General features: G+C 48.0%; 1 protein-coding gene across 11 annotated transcripts in view; it reads right to left on the reverse strand.

The window, feature by feature from the left end:
- Positions 1–19,150, reverse strand: part of gphnb (gephyrin b) — a 52,150-nt gene extending 33,000 nt beyond the window's left edge. For 5 of the 11 annotated variants that reach the window (XM_086099953.1, XM_086099952.1, XM_086099948.1 and 2 more), the window contains exons 1-2: positions 18,983–19,148; positions 1,392–1,470 (exon numbers count right to left, since the gene is read on the reverse strand). In XM_086099953.1, coding sequence (XP_085956079.1) covers positions 1,392–1,470; positions 18,983–19,046 — 143 coding nt within the window. In that variant the 5' untranslated portion in view covers positions 19,047–19,148. Of the gene's footprint in view, positions 1–1,391; positions 1,471–18,982 lie in introns of all 11 variants that reach the window. The other 6 variants (XM_086099951.1, XM_086099949.1, XM_086099950.1 and 3 more) reach the window with 2 other exon arrangements.
- Positions 19,151–19,434: the final 284 nt, after the last annotated feature.

The raw sequence follows: 19,434 nt of genomic DNA on the forward strand, positions 1-19,434 counted from the left end.
GGAGGGTCTCGACAAGCCCACCTCTTGAAATCCCTGACGAGCTCCGAGTGCTCAGCGAGGGGTTGCAATTCCCATGATTCCACTCGACATGGGGCTGGGAAATATCCAACAAAACAGTACTTCCATTTGAGTTTTTTAACCATCAAACCAAATATCGTCTGTATGAATCAAGGTCCAGGTCTTTCTTGTCATCCTGAAATTAACCAATTTGAACTAATGCAAGGGAGCGTCTGTATACGCCGCGTCATAAGCTGCTGGGCCAATGCTGAGTCCAGTTTTCACGATGTGTGGTTGTGTGCATTTTAGTGTGACACCCTCCGGGGTTGCAAGGTGACCCCCCCCCCCCCACACCCCCTGCCCTCCCTTCGCCAAGGCCAAATAGCAGAAAGTGAAACACTCACTGACATTTATCAGACATTAGAATCGTTGACCTGCGACATCTCAGCCAACCCAAATGTGTGTGTTTTTGTTCGTGGGCGGATAAATCCCTCATCTTCAATAACACAGGGCTGACACTTAACCCTACTCTCAACCCCTTTGTCAGGTTTGGTTTAAATCTGGACCGTTGCGTTTTCTAGGCACCCAAAATGTCCAATCGATACAGCTGTACACGCTTTACAATTAAAACACACACACACCGGTCATAAAACTTCATCTCAGTCACAACAACAGACTGTCTACAATGTAGAATTTTGCAAAGTGGACACGTAGCCAAAGATATGACAAGGAGGCAGCGCTTCATGGCCCCTCCAGGAGGAGGGCAAGGACAACGCGTTGATGCCGACCCCCTCGCTCCAGTCAATCAATGGACGTAATGAAAATGACCCGGGCAACGGGAGGGGAATCTTACGGCACTATTGCGACTGAAAAAGGCAATGTGTGGTGTTTGAATTCTATTTAAGGACATGACTTCCTGTTCCATCTACAGTACGTGTGTTTTAGGAAATTAAACCACAGGCCCAATTATTTAGTGCGTTGGATCTTTTTTCAGTTTCACTAAAACTTTGACGATGATGATTTTATTATTATTTTTTTTAATTGCTCCTTTTCATGTTCCACGTCCTTATTCATAAATAAAAAAACAACAACAAAAATAAAAAACAAACAATTGCAGATTTCACCTCCTCTTTGTGAAATGAACGACTCCTGCAGACACAGCGAGACAGAGGAGCGCTTTTTGTTGTTGCTGTGCATGCTGGGAATTTCCCTCCACAGGGCGACACTGAGCCCCAACACGTTGCGTTCGAGAGATATTTTTAGTCCCTTTGTTACATTCCTTCAGAAAAAGGCTCCCTCCATCAAATGGATACAGACACGGAGATGCGCCCATTTAAGGTGTCCTTTTTTTTCTTTTCCCGTCTGTATGAGTCATCAATGAGACTAATACTCACAAGGATGGATCATGGACGAGATCTTTGAGGTTGACACCGCTGCGGTCCTCTGCCAGGTTTCGGTAACAGCTGTCGCTCACTGCACAGACAAGAAAAGAGGGAAACTAAAGCACTACACGTGATACGCTACTTAGCAAGCAACACGTCAAATGGATTGCTGCGGAAGACTGGAGCAGCCATACAACTCCGAGGTTGACCAAAATCGACGTAAATTGGATCAGACGTGACATTATGGGAAACCTCGACAAAATTTCCGGACAAACGGTCAAATACAAAATAAGACCACTCGCAGGGAACTGCAGTAAAGCCACAACTCACTTCCAGATGTCAAAACGGTAAAAAAAAAATAAAAATGGTGGCGTCATCAGGATTAATGACACGACGATTCATTTTCATGATATATTATACTTTTTTTGGGGGGGGGGGGGTCTTCATCTGTCTCCACCGCATGAAATTTAATATAGTCCCGCCACACCACCTCCCTTTTTAATTCACGGTGACACTAACATTGTGTGGTCCCATCATTGCGGAGCAGGTGTGAGCCACATGAGTCACCACGTGCGACAGCAAGGGAGACGACCACGGCGAGAAAAGAAGACCGAAAGAGGCGACATGACACGGTGGGGGCGAGTGGCGCGACAAGGTGCGCTGTGAAATGTGCACATAGGCCCAAAATAGATGCACGGTGATGCACATTCACTAGAGGGGAGGTTGCTGACGGTGTAGCGGGGGTAACATTGTACATGAGGCTGCGGTGCTCCAATGGAGCGCTGTGATCCGTGAAAAAGGGAAGGGGGGCGGGCGGGCGGGGTGCGCAAGCAGGTGAAGCAAGAATGGTGTAAAAGATGGAAACTGCACAGAGGGATGGATGTAGACAGTGTGAAAAGGGTGGATGGGATGCGTCGAAAGAGAAAAGTTATGAGAAATCAAATAAACAGCCATTTTTAGGTAGTTGGGGGTTGAGCGAATGGGAGGGGTGGGGGGCAGCGAGCAGCCATGTGGAGGTAGACAGAGTGTGCAGGATGTTGCTCTGGGACCTGGCAAATAAACGGGAGAGTGCTGACATTTGCACACTGGGCCAGCTGGGAAAGAGGGACACTGAGGGAGACTGCGGAGGGAGAGATAAGGAAGAACAAAAGGGGTGAGAAAGGAGAGGAAACAGGGGGCATCATGTGTGTGTGTGTGAGAGAGAGAGAAGGGGAACTTCCTGCATGACTCCAGTCTTCCTCACACGCACGAAGCCATGCACGCGCACGCATGTATAGCCCATCCTCCGTCTTTCTCTCCCAGCTACCCCCTTTGATCTAAAAATAACCCTTCCTTTTTCCTACAAGAGGCAGCAACCATTCTGAACCAATCAACGTTTTCTGTCAAAGGCATGCGTGCCCACCGCCTCTTCCACGTGTGCAACACGGAGAACCCCTAGCTGAAGGTACGAAAGAAAGTGCCCCCCCCCTCCACCGAACCAGCCTCTCTTTTTTTTCTGCTGCCAGCTTTATAGAAGTCGCATAAAGCGATAAATTGTGAAAACAATTGCACATTAAAAAAAAAAAAAACGACGGGGGGGGGGGGGGTGCAACCTGACAACCGTGGGGGAGTTTCTCCAGTTGAAAGAGGCTTCAAAGGAATATTCAGATGAGTGTTTGCTAAAATAAAATAAAGAACATGCAGGGAGCATGAAAGCAAAAGGCAGATCTATGGGGTGTGGGGGGGGGGGGTGCGGGAGCTTATCACCCTCTTACTTTGATTGTTCGACACGCTTGCATCTCATGTACATTTTCGGTCCACCAGTATTCCTTTTTGAGTTTTTCATCAGTTTGCTTTTACGCCATCGACCACCCCAATGGATGCGAAACGTTGAAGCAACTTTCTTTTCAGCTGTGAGAAAATACATGAAAGACGTGATGGCGCATCCCAAAAGTTCGGTCACGAGCATGATTAGATCCATGAGCTTGTTAGTTGCCACAATTTCCCCCAAAGACAAATATCTTTGAAGCTCCAACAGGAAGTTGCAGGTAAGCGTCTGGGTTTTTGGAAAGGAGGAGGATTTCTCCGGAGTTCCTGGAGAAATTCCATCCAACATCCAAGCCGGAGGTATTTTATGAGCCAGTCGATTTGTGATGTCTGAGCGCTACCGGCGAGTGTGAGTGACTGCAGCAGCCCGGATATCCCCAGGCAACGGCAGTGGGAGGAGAGCGGCAGCCCTGATTGTCAGAAGTGCGATTCGGGCCAGAACTGCTCACATGAGACGCGGATGCTCACCCAACAACAAAAACGCCAGCGCGCACTCGCTGTTAAAGTGTTAATCACGGTGCCGTGCCGGAGCAAAGGAGAGATCAGGCCGCAGCGGGCAGGGATCAAGAAACGGCAGCGTCTGCAAAGAAACCAACGTTTACTGTGCGTGCGGGGGGGGGGGGGGGGGAAATAAAATAAATCACATTGCTCGACGTAATGTTTGGCAGAAAGCATCAACACTAGATTCTATTGCTAAGTTAGCCTTCATCAAACGACGCGATGCTCACAACACAGAGCAAGTTTTGCATAAAATTTGCATATGCTGGATTGGAAATGCGATTCCCTACTCAGTTCCAAACAATTTGATGTACTCAAGCTTGTTGATGCTCCTTTGAACGACCAAGTCCGAAAGTCTGCGCAACAACGGAGCAACAAGACCCCGCGTCGCGACACTTGGAAATACTTTTCCAGGTGCATTTTTGCCGTCTGAACCGCAAAGAGGTCCGTCAACCTTACAGGATGCAGCCGTCGTGTTTCGGACAAAACGTTGCCGCGTGGAAATGTCCTCCGTAACAATTGACTGACAGGGCACGGGCCCGGTTCTATCCATCCGGTTTTCTTTGCTAAGTTATACGGGCCATGTGCTGTCAAGCTGGCAGCATTCATCAAGTACGTCTTGCCTACTCCATCATTTCCAGGACATAAAGCAGTCAGCGCTCATTATCTTGCCGAGAACCTACACTAATGGGGATTTCCCCTCAAAGTAGGCAAGCACATTCGCAAACCCCCGCACACACACACACACACATATACAGTATGTCAAATTTAAGCACGGAGACCTAAGATAAATGTCATAAGCATCTTTTTGTACATTTGAACGGTTGTCTATCATCACTGCTGCTCACGGTGGGCAGATGTCAAAAGTCTTGTGGTGAGAAAAGAATTTGGGAAAAAAACTAATTAAATGGGCTAAACTGTTTTGTCGAATAAATGACGAGCGCTTTGTCAAATATCGCAATTCCTGACACAGTTGTCAAAGGCAAGCAAGGGGTTTAAAATTAAACCAAAATATCAATGTCGGAGGACTGTAAAGAATTGAAGCTGACTGGAAGTTGCAAATAAGTTACAGCGCAATATCGAAGCAAAGTTGCCCCAGCAGTGAAAGATCCAAAGGGAAGATGCCGTTTCAGGGTCCAGGCATAGCTAGCAAGCTACGCTAAACGCATGCTGAAATTGCGGCAAATCATAAGATCTGATGGGAAAGATGATGCTCCTACATAGCGGGAGAGGGCCGACTCATACTGGACTCCAAAAGGGTTTTGCATGGCACCATTTCAGGGGAAAAAACAAAAAAAAAACAAAAAAACTTCACCACCATCAAAGATTGTAATATCATCCCAATTTGCCTGACTGTTGACATGATTCGATGACCTATATTTTGGTTCGCAACCGAGTTCCTCTGCGCACAGTTCACCGCGATCGGTCAGAAGATTTAACTTGCTCTTTTTTTGGCACGTGTCAAAGAGAGACATCGTCAGTATTCGGCCAGAGGTGTTAATTTGACACACACAGCGCTTCTATTGGAGTCAGGGCCATTATTGGGGGAAAGAAGGCATCCATGTAAACTGGCCATGCAGAGCACTGGCAGCCTTTGTCTCGCCAGCCCACTTCTACTGTTTTCTGCCCTTTATCATCGAACAGCGGCGCCAATGGCCCTCCAGCCCGGACAAGCCGCTACGGAGGTCAGACATGAGATTGAGATGACATCTGCTGGTAGGAGGGGATGACATCTCGTCACGCCAATAAGCCTCAGCCGGAGCGAGATCACTTGTCTGCTTTTTCGACGCTGAATACAAACACTGGGGCCCGAGGACTTGGATTAAACGATGTCATGATAAATGTGAGGTATGGTGGATCCGCCTCCAGATTGTAAATGCGGGTGGGGTAGACGTGGTCTAACTGGAGGGCTAAAACCTGCGCCGTCCTCCACGCCAGGAGAGGAGAGCAGTACATCTGCATTCCGAGGCAGCGTGCATGACCAAATTAATAAAGGCTTGACGGTCTTGACTAAAATATTGCGGCAGATAAAGTCATCCAATATAAACCCAATGTATCTTAGCAACCTTGTTAATTCTGAGAGGATCAGTGGGGTAAGCAGCGCAAGCGCGGCTACATCAACGACACACCCAGCAGCAACTCACACGCCAATTACTCGCCAACCCATGACACGCACGCACGCACGCACGCACTATCATGGCCGCTATCTCTCCACGAGAGTGCGATGCAGATGAACGCGTACACGCTCAGACGTTGCATCCGCACACGCGCGCAAGGGCTTACTGTAAGCAGCCGGGGGAAGGGAGGGGGGTGCAGAGTGGAACAATGGGATCCTAAGCGTCGGGGCCGCGTTTCAAAGCCTCTCCTCTCCACAACACGGTTTCTAGATAAGATGTGAGGATGCTATTTATAGCTGCAGGGGGCTGGGGGGAGGGGGGGGGGGAGCCAACCGGAGGGTTACTTCATTTATTTGAAGTTGGATCTTATTTGGGAAGTTGAAGGTGGATGGGGGGGGGGGGTGTTACATAACGCAAGGAGAACCTTGCGAACCACCTGACTGCGACTGCTGTGGGTCGGCCACTGCAGAAGACAACGAAAGGAAACAATGAGACATTCGTGAATAGCGCAGTGTGCACGCGACTACTTGAGATAATTATCAGTTGGGTAGATTGGACCCTCAGTTTATGGTAGAATTCCGATCCTTTTTTTTTTTTTTTTGGAGTATTCTTATGCCGTGCGCTATTTGTAGCCTTAAAGTGCCATTGAGGGCCCTTCCTGCAGTCATACTTACAGACATAACGATTTGTTTATTCGCAGATGAGGAACAACGAGTTTAAATGTGAAATAAGTCAAATATTTTGTTTGAATACAAAGGGGGGGGGGATCTTTTTGGGACTGTATGAGTTACAATTAGCCATTTGATTGACTGGCAACCAACCAGTCGAGGGGGTTTTCCGCCACTGGCTCAAAATCAGCTGGGATAGGCTCCAGTTTGGGAAAAGCGGTATAAAAAAATACATGCATAGAGATTTAGAATTGATTTAACTAGCATCAAATGATGGTTACACATATGTGAACGTGAGGTTTTTTTGGGGGCGGGGGGTGGTCACTGATATTTTTCATTTTGCTATTTACAAAAAATTAACTAACCAGTTGAATTGAATGAGATAAGTGAATGACAAAATATATTGATAAATATACAAAGGCTAAATTAAAGCAACACATATGATAATGATCCTTCCCAATTTAAACGGTCGGTGGGCCGGATCGGTTTGGGCAGAACGGAGCATAAACGGCTAAATGTGCCCATTATGTCGACGCTACAAAATGGCTTGTGTTCAACCTTTGGGATTCTCCTCCAACACCAAATGAGTCCATCTATTTGGATTCAGCAGCGGCCCCGAGACGGATCCCGAGTGCAGACCTCATACGGGCAGAAATCTGGCATCTCCACTGCACCTTCGACACACCGGCAAGTCCACTTCCAGCACACACACACACACACACACACACAGGGGCCAGATGTGCAGAGACAGAAAGACAAAGAGGAACAGACGGCTCTGTTCTTCGCAGCTGAGTCTCGGGCAAGCGCGGCCGTAGAGTGAAGAGGCAGCTCCGGCACAGGCTGCGGGGCGGGGAGGCGGGGGGGGGGGGGGGGGGGGGGTAACAAATGCCCCTGAGGGAGGGTGGTGTGGGAAAGAACCCTGACATGCTGTGGAGGAGACCAATTGGCAGTGGATGAGAGGAGGGGGACCATAGCAGGGGGAAGAGGAGCAGCATCGGTGGTAAAAGATTGGAAAGGGGTTAAGGTAGAGAAGATGTAACACAGGGGACTAATAAAAATGTATAGGAGGGGGAAGCGGGGGGCCCAAGAAGATGAGAGTGGAAGGCAGAATCAGGTGATGGAGAAACGGTAATGAAGTTAAAGGAGGGAGAGAATCCGTGTTTGCAAACCTCCCACACGGTCGCCACCATTTTGACCACCGACAGTTTTGTGGTTGAACAACATTTTCCAGTTTCCAACCAGCACCTTTGCTGGGCCACCATGAATAAAACACGATTGTGGTTTAAACGCAGCACCAGCGAAACCAATCCACACTCCGACACCACTAAATTCATTCAAAAACCCAATTAACGAGCAATCGCTCGCAAACGAGGCCCCCGTCAGAGCTTTTCTCTTTCCAAATGTCCTTTGTATGACCTACGGCAATCCTTTTTACCGCCGCGTCGTGCGCGTTGCTCACCTGAGCCTCCGTCCACAACCAGCCAACGTCCGAACTTTGAGACGGCAGCGTGCCGCATTTCTTCACAAAGGCCTCTTGTATTGATGTTTTATTAATAAGGCCATAAATATTGAAAAGACACTTACTAATGAAGCCACGCGCAAAGCTCCAGAGACAATTTACAGCGCGAGGGAAAGCGGAGACCTTGAACACGACACCCTAAACTTCTTTTACTAGCCCCCGCTTCCTAATTTTCAATTCCCACACTATCATTGGAATTGCCCTGCAGTTTGCAAATTACGCACACACAACCTACCCTACCTGCTTCGATGCACCCCCCCCCCCCCCCTCACCCCCTTTGATCAATGGAATCAATGCATTGAAGGGGCTTGATAAGAGGCCACCCCTCCGCAAATATTAATCATAAATCACCGGCTCTGAGTGTTGCTCATACTGACTAGCAGCATGATGAATAGCAAAGTCGGGCAAGGCTATGCGTGTGGGTGTGTGTTTGTGTGTGTGTGTGTGGGGGGGTGTGTGCATGTAGCATGTGACGTGTTCCTGCGCCTACCGAATAGGAGGTATGGCATCCTTTTCTGCACCTCGCGTTACATTTTGATGGCCCCGCGGAAAGTCGGTGCTGCGTGGCGCTTCCGACAGATGTTTACACACGCAGACCTCAAGAAAAATATGCATCGGGCTTTCCTGAGCGCATGCGGTGCAATCAGCCATCGTTGGGTAATTTGCTGCAAAAGCCAAAAGTGGACACCGTTTGAAGTGGGCGGTGGTGCGTGTATGCAAAAGGTGAGTCCAATTTGCCCTTTTTGTTCACAAGTTCAAAAACGGCTCTCGTGCATCATGAGAAAACGTCGCTAACGTGTTTTGCTCAAATGAAAGCAATGATCAATATTTACAGCTTACTTCCTGGAGGGGAGGAATGCAAATGAGCCACTGTTTGCCCCCCAAACATGTTTAGGACGACATAGCTAGAGATATGGCTAATCTTGAGCTCCTCTATTCGTGCACCATTCGTACCTTTCTTTTATCAGAAGTCAAAATGAGTTTGAGAACCGCTCGATTGATTGAAATAGAAACATCCTTACACCGGCATCAGTACAGCTGCACATTTCTAAAACCTCCCCTCAGAATTTTCCCTACACTCCCCTTCTCCCTTCACATGCCGTAATTGAGGAGACTTAACGTTCTTATGGTTGCTCTGTGATCGCTCACTCAAAGGGAAAGGAGGAGGGAGAGAGAGAGAGAGGATCCAAAGTGAAAGAGGTCAAGGGTCACGGTAGGGTTGCGAGTCCTGCTCCGGAGTCAACGCCGGCACGTCGAAATCAATTTGGGCCGCTGATAAAAGTGAAACCCCTGCGTCGTCAATCCCGCCCAGGTGAGAAGTTAAAGCGCATTTGCGCACAGGATCCGCATGCGGTGAAAGACAGCAGCCGCGTCTTGGTCGGATTTCAGCGACTCACTGCCCTCCCCGTCACCCACCCCTCAGTTCACTGTCTGATTTCATGCCAGCCGAGCAAAACAAAAGCCCGTCCGACACAGCTGAGGTTTCAGAGCGCTCTGCCCACAATCACTGTAAAATACGGGGCAACAAAGCGAAATGGGAACTCAGTTGTGCCCGGAATGACGCAGGAGCTTTTAGAGGAGCCGCACACTTTTTCTGACTGTGTGACGTCTTGGAGGAGATGAAAACTGGGAAGACGCTCTTCCGAAGGTCATGTCCAAACAACAACTCCATTATTAAATACCTCCACCGGAGTGCAACGTGCGAGGCAACAGAACGTCTGGCATGTCCTTTGTGGTGGTTAGTGACACACTCGCAGGATTATGCAGAAACACTTCATTTGATTTCCATATACAGAAGTGAAAAAGAAGAAGAAAAAGTCCATCGGCAGTGCACGACGGGTGGACAGTTCCAGTCGGATACCAAGCGGTTGAGGAACCCGGGATACGACGGCATGAATCAATCGGACGGGGCCAATCAGCTAATGCAAGATTATCTCGAGTGCTCCGTCTGACGTGAAAGACGACACTAAGCTAAAATGACGTTTGCTTCACACGAGGCTCTGTGCAAGGTTCCAAATGATAAACGTATGGAAAAACATCTCAAGCGGGGGTTGAGAACCCATTTCAGTCCTCTGCGAGCCATGATGAATTCATGAGGTAAAAAAAGAGGCATATATCATCCCCATTTTTGGATCGACCGGGGTTTGATTTTTGTAATTTTTCCAAGTTTCATGGCAGACCAGATTCAACGCTCTGATGCGCTGCATGTGGCCCATTGAGTCAACATTCGCCCATCCAATCGGACCGGGCACTCTCGAAACGGTTCGAAGCAATATGCAAATCTTGCAAATGATCAGTTCCCGAAATTGACACTTCCTCATTTCAGTTTGATATGTCACTCGGAACGGTCGTTTATCGATACCGCTTGAAGCGAGTCCCCATTCACAGAGAGGGGCCTTCAAACGATGCGCTGTCGCTTTGTGCGGCAAAAACATTGCTCTTTGTAGCACACTCCCGTCTTCGAAAGTAGTGTGGCCGTCGTTGAGAGACGCACAGAGGAAATTTATGGATTGAAATTGCACGCAAAAACAACAATGCTTGTTGCTGTGTGTGTGTCGGTGAGCGACTGGGTGGCTGGTAATGCGTGCGTGTGCATGTGTGTTTGTGTGTGAGAGAGAGAGCATGGGTGTGCGTGAACCATTCGGCTCCTCTTATTTCCCAAGATACAGAGTTTCTCACACACACACACACACACACACACACGCCCAGAGAACCCCTGCTAATGAAGCAGCCTCTTTGCAGCTACCTTCATTACATTCAATTCTCTGGACAATGTCAGCAAGTGCACATGCGCGCTCGATCTTGGACACCCTCATCTCTTGGTCATGCATCTCATTGGCAGACAACCAGTGACATAGTTTTGTGATGATCGCTACTGTGTGTATGTGTGTGTGTGTGTGTGTGTGTGTGTGTGTGTATATAGATAGAGAGAGACACACACACACACACACACACACACACTGCCCAAAACAAATAGTAGCCGTACTTCACGGAATCTCAAACAAGTCAGACTGTGACGTTTGACTTCAGCGAGGACCAGTGTGGCTAGCGGAGTTGTCTGGTGGCCTGCAGGCAAGGGCTGCCTAATAGAGTGCTCCACTTGCTTTGTTTCACACATCTCATCACTTATCCTCGCGGAGACACTCACACATGTACAAGACAGCGCAAGGACAAGCAAGAGGGAAACCCCTGGAGAGGGGAGCAAGTGCATTTCAGGTCTTTGTGGTTTGACGGGGATACAAAGCTGTGACGGGGAATAATTGGGCAGATCTTTGTGGACTTCAAATGAGTCATGTTGGCAGACAACAGCCAATTCAAATTCTAATTTAGAATCGCAAACATGAGAACCTAGCCTGTATTTCATCTGTGCAACATATTGAACACACAAGCAACTTGGAATTCCTCCATAAATCATCCGACTGCAAGCCGAGACGCCAAAAATCACAAAAGCGTTTGTTTCACTGACTTTAAGCTCTAAATGACATTGCCGTCCACTCCTCAACTAGTCGACTAGTCTGTTCAACCCCTACGGTGGGGCGAATCTGTATCATATGAGTTTGACGTCTTTAAAAGTAGAAATCCTGAAATAAATCGCTTTCCACGATATGCTGCTAGAATCGGTAAAGGTGCGATGCTGAATAATTGAGGGAGTGCGTGAAAACACCCGGACCGTGCGCGCACACACACACACGCACTACCGTGCAAACACACAAGGTCAGCCATCAAACGCACCTCCATTATTCACACCTATATGCACCCCTCTTACTGCTCGCGTCCGCAGAGAAGGAGTTGAGTGCAGACAGACAGCAAGTAGGTATTAAAAAAAAAAAGTTTGAAAGGTGTACGAAAGGAAGGGGAGAGCAGTGAGGCAATGGCAACAGAAATAGCAAGTGGGGGGAAAAAAAGGGGGAGATGTAGGAGATGAAATGGGGACTTTCAAGCATTGGGATTAGTCAAACTGGATTTTAATCATCATTGATATGGGTGTGATTACAGCAACTGACGTTACTAATGTACCATATGAGCGGGCCAACGACTGCAGCAATCGTCGTCAATTACGAAGGCAATGTCGGCAATCTCCATGGCAACAGTAAACACGAGCGGGGAAAATACAAGTGGCTTCCTTGCACTCTCTATGGAGGGGAGTGGGGGGGGGACAAGTGTATTACTGTATTGCAAAAATTGACAGTCAACAGATACAATCAAGGCAAGGGATTTACATCGTAATCTGGAAACATTTCATCGATACAAGAATTGGAATACAGTAGTAAGTGGAATTTGTGAATTTTAATTTAAATTTCACATGAAAATAATTTTTTTTGGGGGGGGGGGTGTTAGACAGAGAGAACAATGTCAGACTAATCAATTCAAGTCGAACTGATGATTCACTGACAGGACATTCTTTCGGGCGACCATCAGTGCAAGCTTCTCGTTATGGCAGCGCCGGTAGACAAACCCTTCGACAAAGTATCTCGTTTGACAAAGGCGCACGCGAGTGAGACAACGTGAATTATAGTCTTCTCGTCAAGAGAAAAGCGATCTTCATTTTTTGCCAACCTGGATATGATAACAGCAAGGCAGCTAAGCGGACATTCCTCGAGTCCCCAACCCCGCTGACTTGACACCCCCTCTTGCATTCTCCACCACTCCCCCCCCACCCCCCCCCCCCCCCAGGTCTAATTAACACCTCGGCTGAGGATCCTGCGGTGGCGGCAGACCACAAGGGGAAGTCATCAGTTAAAACCAAGTACCGTATCTTTTATCTAAATCTTCATCGGAATCACTCAACAGTTTCTCCCCTCGTGCGGGTTATCGGGAGGGACTGACTTGCAGCAAAGGACTCAATCTTTGTCTTCTCTCAGCAAAAAAAAAAAAAAAAAAAAAAAGAGAAACAAACAGCTGTGAATCTCAAATGCCTTTACTCTTTAGCGTTTGACCCCCATTATGGACCATCCCCCCCCAAACATACAGTATAAATGAACCCACTACAGTGGACCTCCGTTTACCAAGGTGGGTCTCCCCCCCCCCCCCCCACCCATTTTAATTCCCTCCAGATGTTGCAGTCGTACAATGGAGTTTATGGTTATGCAGATAATGCCTCATGAGATGCCACTCTGTCCAAAATGGCACACGATTAATTAACCTTTTTGTAATTAACATCTCAACAATAACATGGAGGGAACCACAAAGAACATTTACAGTTGCGATGGGAAAAGATCACCTCATATAGTTCTGGATTTTAAATTAACTAACATAGATTAGAACAATTATTTTTTTAAAAGTGGGCTGAGTACAACGAAGGTCAGAGGTAAACTGATAGCAGGACTCAAGACGTTGTGATGGCGTCATGTAAAATGTACATATTATATCATCTTCATTCACATCTTTTTCCATTTTGAATTTACGTATGTGAAATATGTGTACCTTCCTTTCCTCATCAATAAACATTTGCAAACTGCATGCTAAATGATGCCACCATGAATTTATCACCAGTATGAAAAGAGCATCTAGCACTAATTGCCCAATGTTTTTTTTTTTTGTGTTTGTTTTTTAATAAATCAAACCATGCCAGATATTGACACTAAAAAGCTTCACTTAATCATTTTGACCTCCCAAGAAGAATATCAAACAACCTTCTCGTCTTCGGCGACGGCAGCTTAACAAGTTTAACGCCTCGCCTGAGTGACGGACTGCGACGCGGTTTTGGGGCCAGGGGGATTACTTGCGCGGACTGTGGCAGAACGGGGAGAGTGATGGCTGCGTGCTAAGAAACGGGAGGAGCCGAGGTCTCAATGTTCCCTCCGCCGCGACGACAACAATCCGCTCCACTTTGGCGGATTCAGCACTGAAAATAATTCCTTCGCGGAGAGGACTTAATTCTTATTCTGTTTGTGTGTCCCTGCTTCGCCATTGTCTATTCAGCTCACGTGGCCGCCTGCCTTACTGCCGTCCGCTGTGACAGCTGTGTGTGCGCGGACATGCATAGAGAGTGAGAGGGCACTCGAGAAAGAAGGGTCAGCGTGCTTTCCACATCTTGTTACAGTGCAAATCCAACCCAAGAAGGACAAGGCCCCCCGTTTGACTACATGGCCATATTATTGTTTTTTTTAGCATTTACAGGTACAGAGAAGCTCCGATTTCTGTTGTTCTGGCTTTTATGCAACATCCGCATCAAGGTCGACACAGACACCAATTAGGGATTCGTGGCAAAACGCAAAGGCACCAAGTGAGATTTTGGGAAGGATTCCATTGTCTTGTCGACGTGGCATATTGTTGAACAGATGCAAGGGTGTCATTGAGAGGGAAACAGAGCTGAAATGAGATTCGGGGGATACGCAGACGAACGGCATCACGTCAGAGTGGAGGAGAAGGACAAGAAGGTACAAAAATCTGACTTGTGGGTCGACAATCACCTTTGCACTCTTAGCAACAGTGATCCAAATGTTAACATCCACTTTGAGATATATATATATATATATATATATATATATATATATATACATACATATGCATATACATACATATATACATATATATACATATACATATATCCATATACATCACGTCACATTTGACCTTTGCCAATATGTGAGGTGATACGACAAAATGTGGCCAGCGTGCCCAATTCAAACTCCAACAATGTCTTCAGATGAGCGGGATGTGTTGTGAGCCAAAAATGATTGTTACAGGCAAGCGTCATAAACTTTATGTCACCGTCTAAATGATGCGGGGCCTCGGGGGACGGCAATTAAGGTACTCTAGCCAAGGTGCTATGATGCCTTCAAATGTGGGCAAGGAGAGCCATAGTCCCCGAAACAATTTGAGCCATTTATGAACAGGAGGAGTTTCTCACACACACAAACACACAACTAGTCAAATGAGAACAACCGCAAGGAGCTTCAGGGCAAGACTCACACAGACTGACTCACATGCAGACCAACTTCAGCTCCTGACAACACCCATGAGGCCACACCTCTTAACTCATTCAGTACCAGCCAATTCTGGACCAAGTCTGAAAAGACGTTTAAAAACGTCTTTGGGAGTGAATGAGTTAAAGACGCAGATCCAAAACACAGATATTACAGTGCAGTAAATTGACATCCCCCCCCAAAATTGCTCACCGAGGAAGAGGAAGGTACAGTGCAGGGAGATTGCACTGTAATAGAGCAGTGCCTTAATCGTCGGAGCATTTAGACAAACTCCAGAATGCAAAGTAAATGTTCGTGATGACCTGACTTAAAGCGAAAGCCGTCATCCCACCAAGCCAAAGCATTCGTTCGTTCCATCCAAACGGGAGATTGAGGACGCCAGGCTGCGTGCTGTCGATTCATGTCTCTCTGATGAACATGCAAGTTTGGAGGTCAGCCCACGCATCGCCAAGCAGCTCTCAGCTGTTACAACCAAGCGCAATAGAAAAAAAAAGGGGGGGGGGGGAGGGGGGGAACGCAGACATTGTGACACCAAATGAGAGGCGAGGGAAAGATGTGTGGCGTTTGGCTGCCGGGTTGCTCCCTGGAACATCACTTGTTGTGAGGATGGCCTGGGAGTTTACTTACAACGATGCCCTAATGTTGCACGTCTGCAGTGTGTAGCGAAGCCATACATCATTAGGGCTGGCTTTGCATGGAACAAGAATCAAGCCATCATGCAACACAAGCTCCACACACACACACCACGGATTTAGACAAACGCGCCATTATTTATGACATATGACAAGTTCAAACTTTTTGGCAAGAAATCATGGATGCTGACAGGCTTGATTTTGCTTTCGCGGGCCTCATGAAGTGACGCGGCGGGCCGGATGAGGCCCGTGGGCCTCAAGTTTGACACCTGTGTGCTAATTAGTATCTATTTAGCCAACTAACTGTGTGGTCAGATCGAGCTAGCTGCCGCACTTAGACCTACTACTGTGAAAAGCGCCAAAAAAATATTTTTCCGGTAGCACTTTGCTGGCCGTGACTGCATTCCACTTTTAGTAAAGCTTAATACAAAACTATGGGGGGTATTACATATTCATTAATTCCACAGGGGGGCTAAAGAGGTTCTGACCAACGTAGCGCTACTTTGACAACCTGTCTATGCAACCGGACAATCAGAGCCATATTTATTTTGAACGCGAGGGAGGTGGTGGTGATTTTTCTTTTGTGGTAGCGGGCCTCCTGCTCAATGCTCAGTCCTAGTGGAACAAAATCAAGCAGGGAGGCAGAATGGAAACGGTTTGATTGCATTGTATTTTGCATCGAATGGTAAAATGTACACAGCAAGTCCACCAAACTAGCAGCTAGGCATTTTAAGAATACTCTCTCTACGTTATTATAAATACGGTACATTAGACTTGGAAGCGCCTCGACACATTACAAACATCTTCATTTATTTTTTTGTCGTTTCTTTACACGCCAGCTCACAGCACTGAGTGCAGGCCAACAAATTCAGGTGACTGAATGTCACATTGAGAGCCGGGGAGATAGACGTGGCCTAATTAAAGCTCATTAAAAGTCAATTAAAAGTCAAGTTGAACAGATAGAAGACTGGACACATCAACATGCAGGTTCAAAGAAAAAAGGCTTTCATCCTCCGTTAGAGAAGCTCACAATTTGAGCGTCACCTCCTTGACAAATGACAACACGCCCCCCCCCCCCAACCCTCCGTGCAAATAAACCGACCAAACCAAACCTTCTGTTCAAACAAGCGCCGATGTTGATCAATCATTCGAGCCACGCTCTCCCGCGCTGCGTGTCCAGGGTCCAAACTGAGATGGGGCCCTGGGCTCCATGTCACCTGCCTGGAGAGAAAAGAGGCAGGGTATACCGAGACCCTCCAGTGGGTGAGCAGGCAAACAGCCGCCCACACATGGAGGAATTAGAACAACACTCGGTAGAGCGCAGAGCTCCACCAAAGGCCAACAATCCTAATTTGGATCAGGAGAGGAAAATGCTGAAAAGCGCCTTCGCTGCAACGCTGCCGAATGTGAAAATGCGGATCCGCACGGGTTCTTCTTTGGCTTGTAATCCATACTGCCAAAGTTTGGTGGGAACCAGCCAATCATTTTGTCTAAGTCTTGTTGCTTTGACGCTGGAAAATGCTATCCTTTGCCACACAGATTGCTCATTTGCTTTGAAAAAATTATATTAAACCCAACTTTGCCATTTGCTGTGACCAAGCAAAAACTTTTTTTTTTGCTCCAAAACTGATATAGTGCACATCCCTTAAGCTGCTTCATTTAAAGGAGAACTACTCCAACGGTGTCCAATTTTTTTCCCCAGCGTCCACTGTGTTCTAGTGTCACGAGAGAGAGAACTGGTCACTTAAACGGAGCGGAAAATGTTTCCGGTTTCAAGCAGGTTTTGGACTTTTTTTTTTTTTTTTTTGCTCCCCGCCTCACTGGCTTGTTCGGACTCTCATCTAGTGTTCAAATAGCTGCAAAAGACTTTGATTTGGATAAAGGACTGTGATTTTGATTCTCCGTGACTGATGCCATGCCTTTTGAGTCCATCTGTTTGTGTCATTCCCGCAACAAGGAAGACTGAGTGAAGATGTGCATTCTTGCGTTTCAAGAGTTGGAAGGACAGCGCGTTTGCCTCACAGTTCTGAGGTTCGGTGTTCAAATACCCAGCCACCCACCCGACGCAAGATCAATAAAAACATAACCTACTTGGCTGCGCAATGAAAGCACCTCCGCTAAGTGAAAGTGGATCCAAATTGAAGCACTGGCGTTTATTCTGCTCTCCGCGACTGATTCGGTACTAGCATGCTAAGGTCAGGGCGGCCCGATTTCAGCACGGTCAGTCTGTTTCCAGCCAGGGATGGAGAATGTGATGATGATGCGGGGGCGAAAGGCTGCGCTGGTGCTTTTTTTTTTTCTTTTTCTTTGGGTGAGGAGGGTTCCCTGGCAGAATTTCAGAACACGGTCATTAGCCCACAGCTCTACCGCTGCCATCACTACTGCATCCATGTGCGGGGAAATAAAGTCTGCCGCATGTGTGTGATCTCAGCCTTTCCTGAAATATTGATCGAGGCAGCCCCACACAGAACGAGTGGGGGAGAGGAAGAGGAGGGGAAAATGGGGGGGGGGGGGACTGGGGGACGATAGCGAGGATATTCCTCTGGACAGCTTTGATCGCGCATCCACGGCGCGTCCTCTGAAATAGCATTTAGCCGCGGGGTGGGGGTGTGGGGAGGGGGGGGGGGGTCATGCACAAGCCCACGATAACATGACAAAGCAAGAGAGTGCACCGCTATACACGCGTAAAAAAAAACCAAAAAAAAAACGAAGGACGACGGCCAACAGATCCGACACATCCCTTTCCCAACATTGCTGAGAGACGCGCAGTCATCGTGTCTGGAGGAGGACCCCCCCCCCCCCCCCCCCGCCCCCCCATCCACACAAACACACGCATACACACTCACGCATACTTGTCTTATCCGGCATCCAACATGCACGATGCGTCTGCAGCCCCCACGGATCCAACATGTGTCCTGTGAGCATGCACCCCCCCTCCCCCCCAACCCCCTCACATGTGACACACACGAGCATTTTCGGCACAGGCCAAGGATGCGCTCATCCGCTCCGCCACCTTGAGCAACACCTCCAGCCAAATAATGAATTCAATCAAACCGGCAGGTGTCCACATACGTTGCACGAGGAAACGCGCACGCAACACGCCCGCGCGCGCCCGTTGTAATTTGCAGCTTAGCCAAAGCAGATCCGCGCATGAATTATTCAATACACATCAACCGGCCACCTCTTTCCTCTCCTTTAAGGGAATCGACACGAGCGGACACTCGGCGACGCCGAGCCCACCTTGAGACCCCCGCAAATCCACGGCACCGGATGGAATGGACCGTACCGTAGAAAGTGCTCGTCTTTAATTAAGAGACGGAACATGCGGGGTGCAGCGACATCAGCAAACATGGGAAAGATTCAAGCGGCTTCGGTTGTAATTAAAAAAAAAAAAAAGGCGACACACGATCGCTGGTCGGCGTTTCTCTTCTTACCTGTCAGGACTCCGACCCGAATTTGGTGGTCGTGGTTTGTTAAAATCATCCCGTCCGACGCCATGTTCAGCAGCGCTGTCGCCCGCACCGACAACTCACGGCAGGGCCCAGAGCCGATCGCATCGAACTTGCTGGGGAGAGGGAGGAAGAGGATGAAGCGGGGATGGAGGAAGAAGAGAAAGAGGAGGGAGGAGGTTGAGGACGAGGAGTGGTGGTATGGAGCAAAGGGGGGGGGGGGGTGATGGAGGCGGGGGGGGGCAGACGAGATGAGTAGAATGTCGAGCAATCACCGCATGAAGGCGTGCATCACTCAGCTGGCCCACTGACACAGTACCAGAATTAGACACGTTACTGTGGAGGGAGCAACTAAGACAGTCCTTGTGCTGGCAGTACCTTGGGTCACCTTTAATTACTTGCGCCAGGAACAGCGACCTGTCTGGTTTATTATATAC

Source organism: Hippocampus guttulatus, chromosome 20 (assembly GCF_054856545.1).
Source record: "Hippocampus guttulatus isolate MCC_2025c chromosome 20, RoL_Hgut_1.0, whole genome shotgun sequence".
NCBI classification, from domain to species: domain Eukaryota; kingdom Metazoa; phylum Chordata; class Actinopteri; order Syngnathiformes; family Syngnathidae; genus Hippocampus; species Hippocampus guttulatus.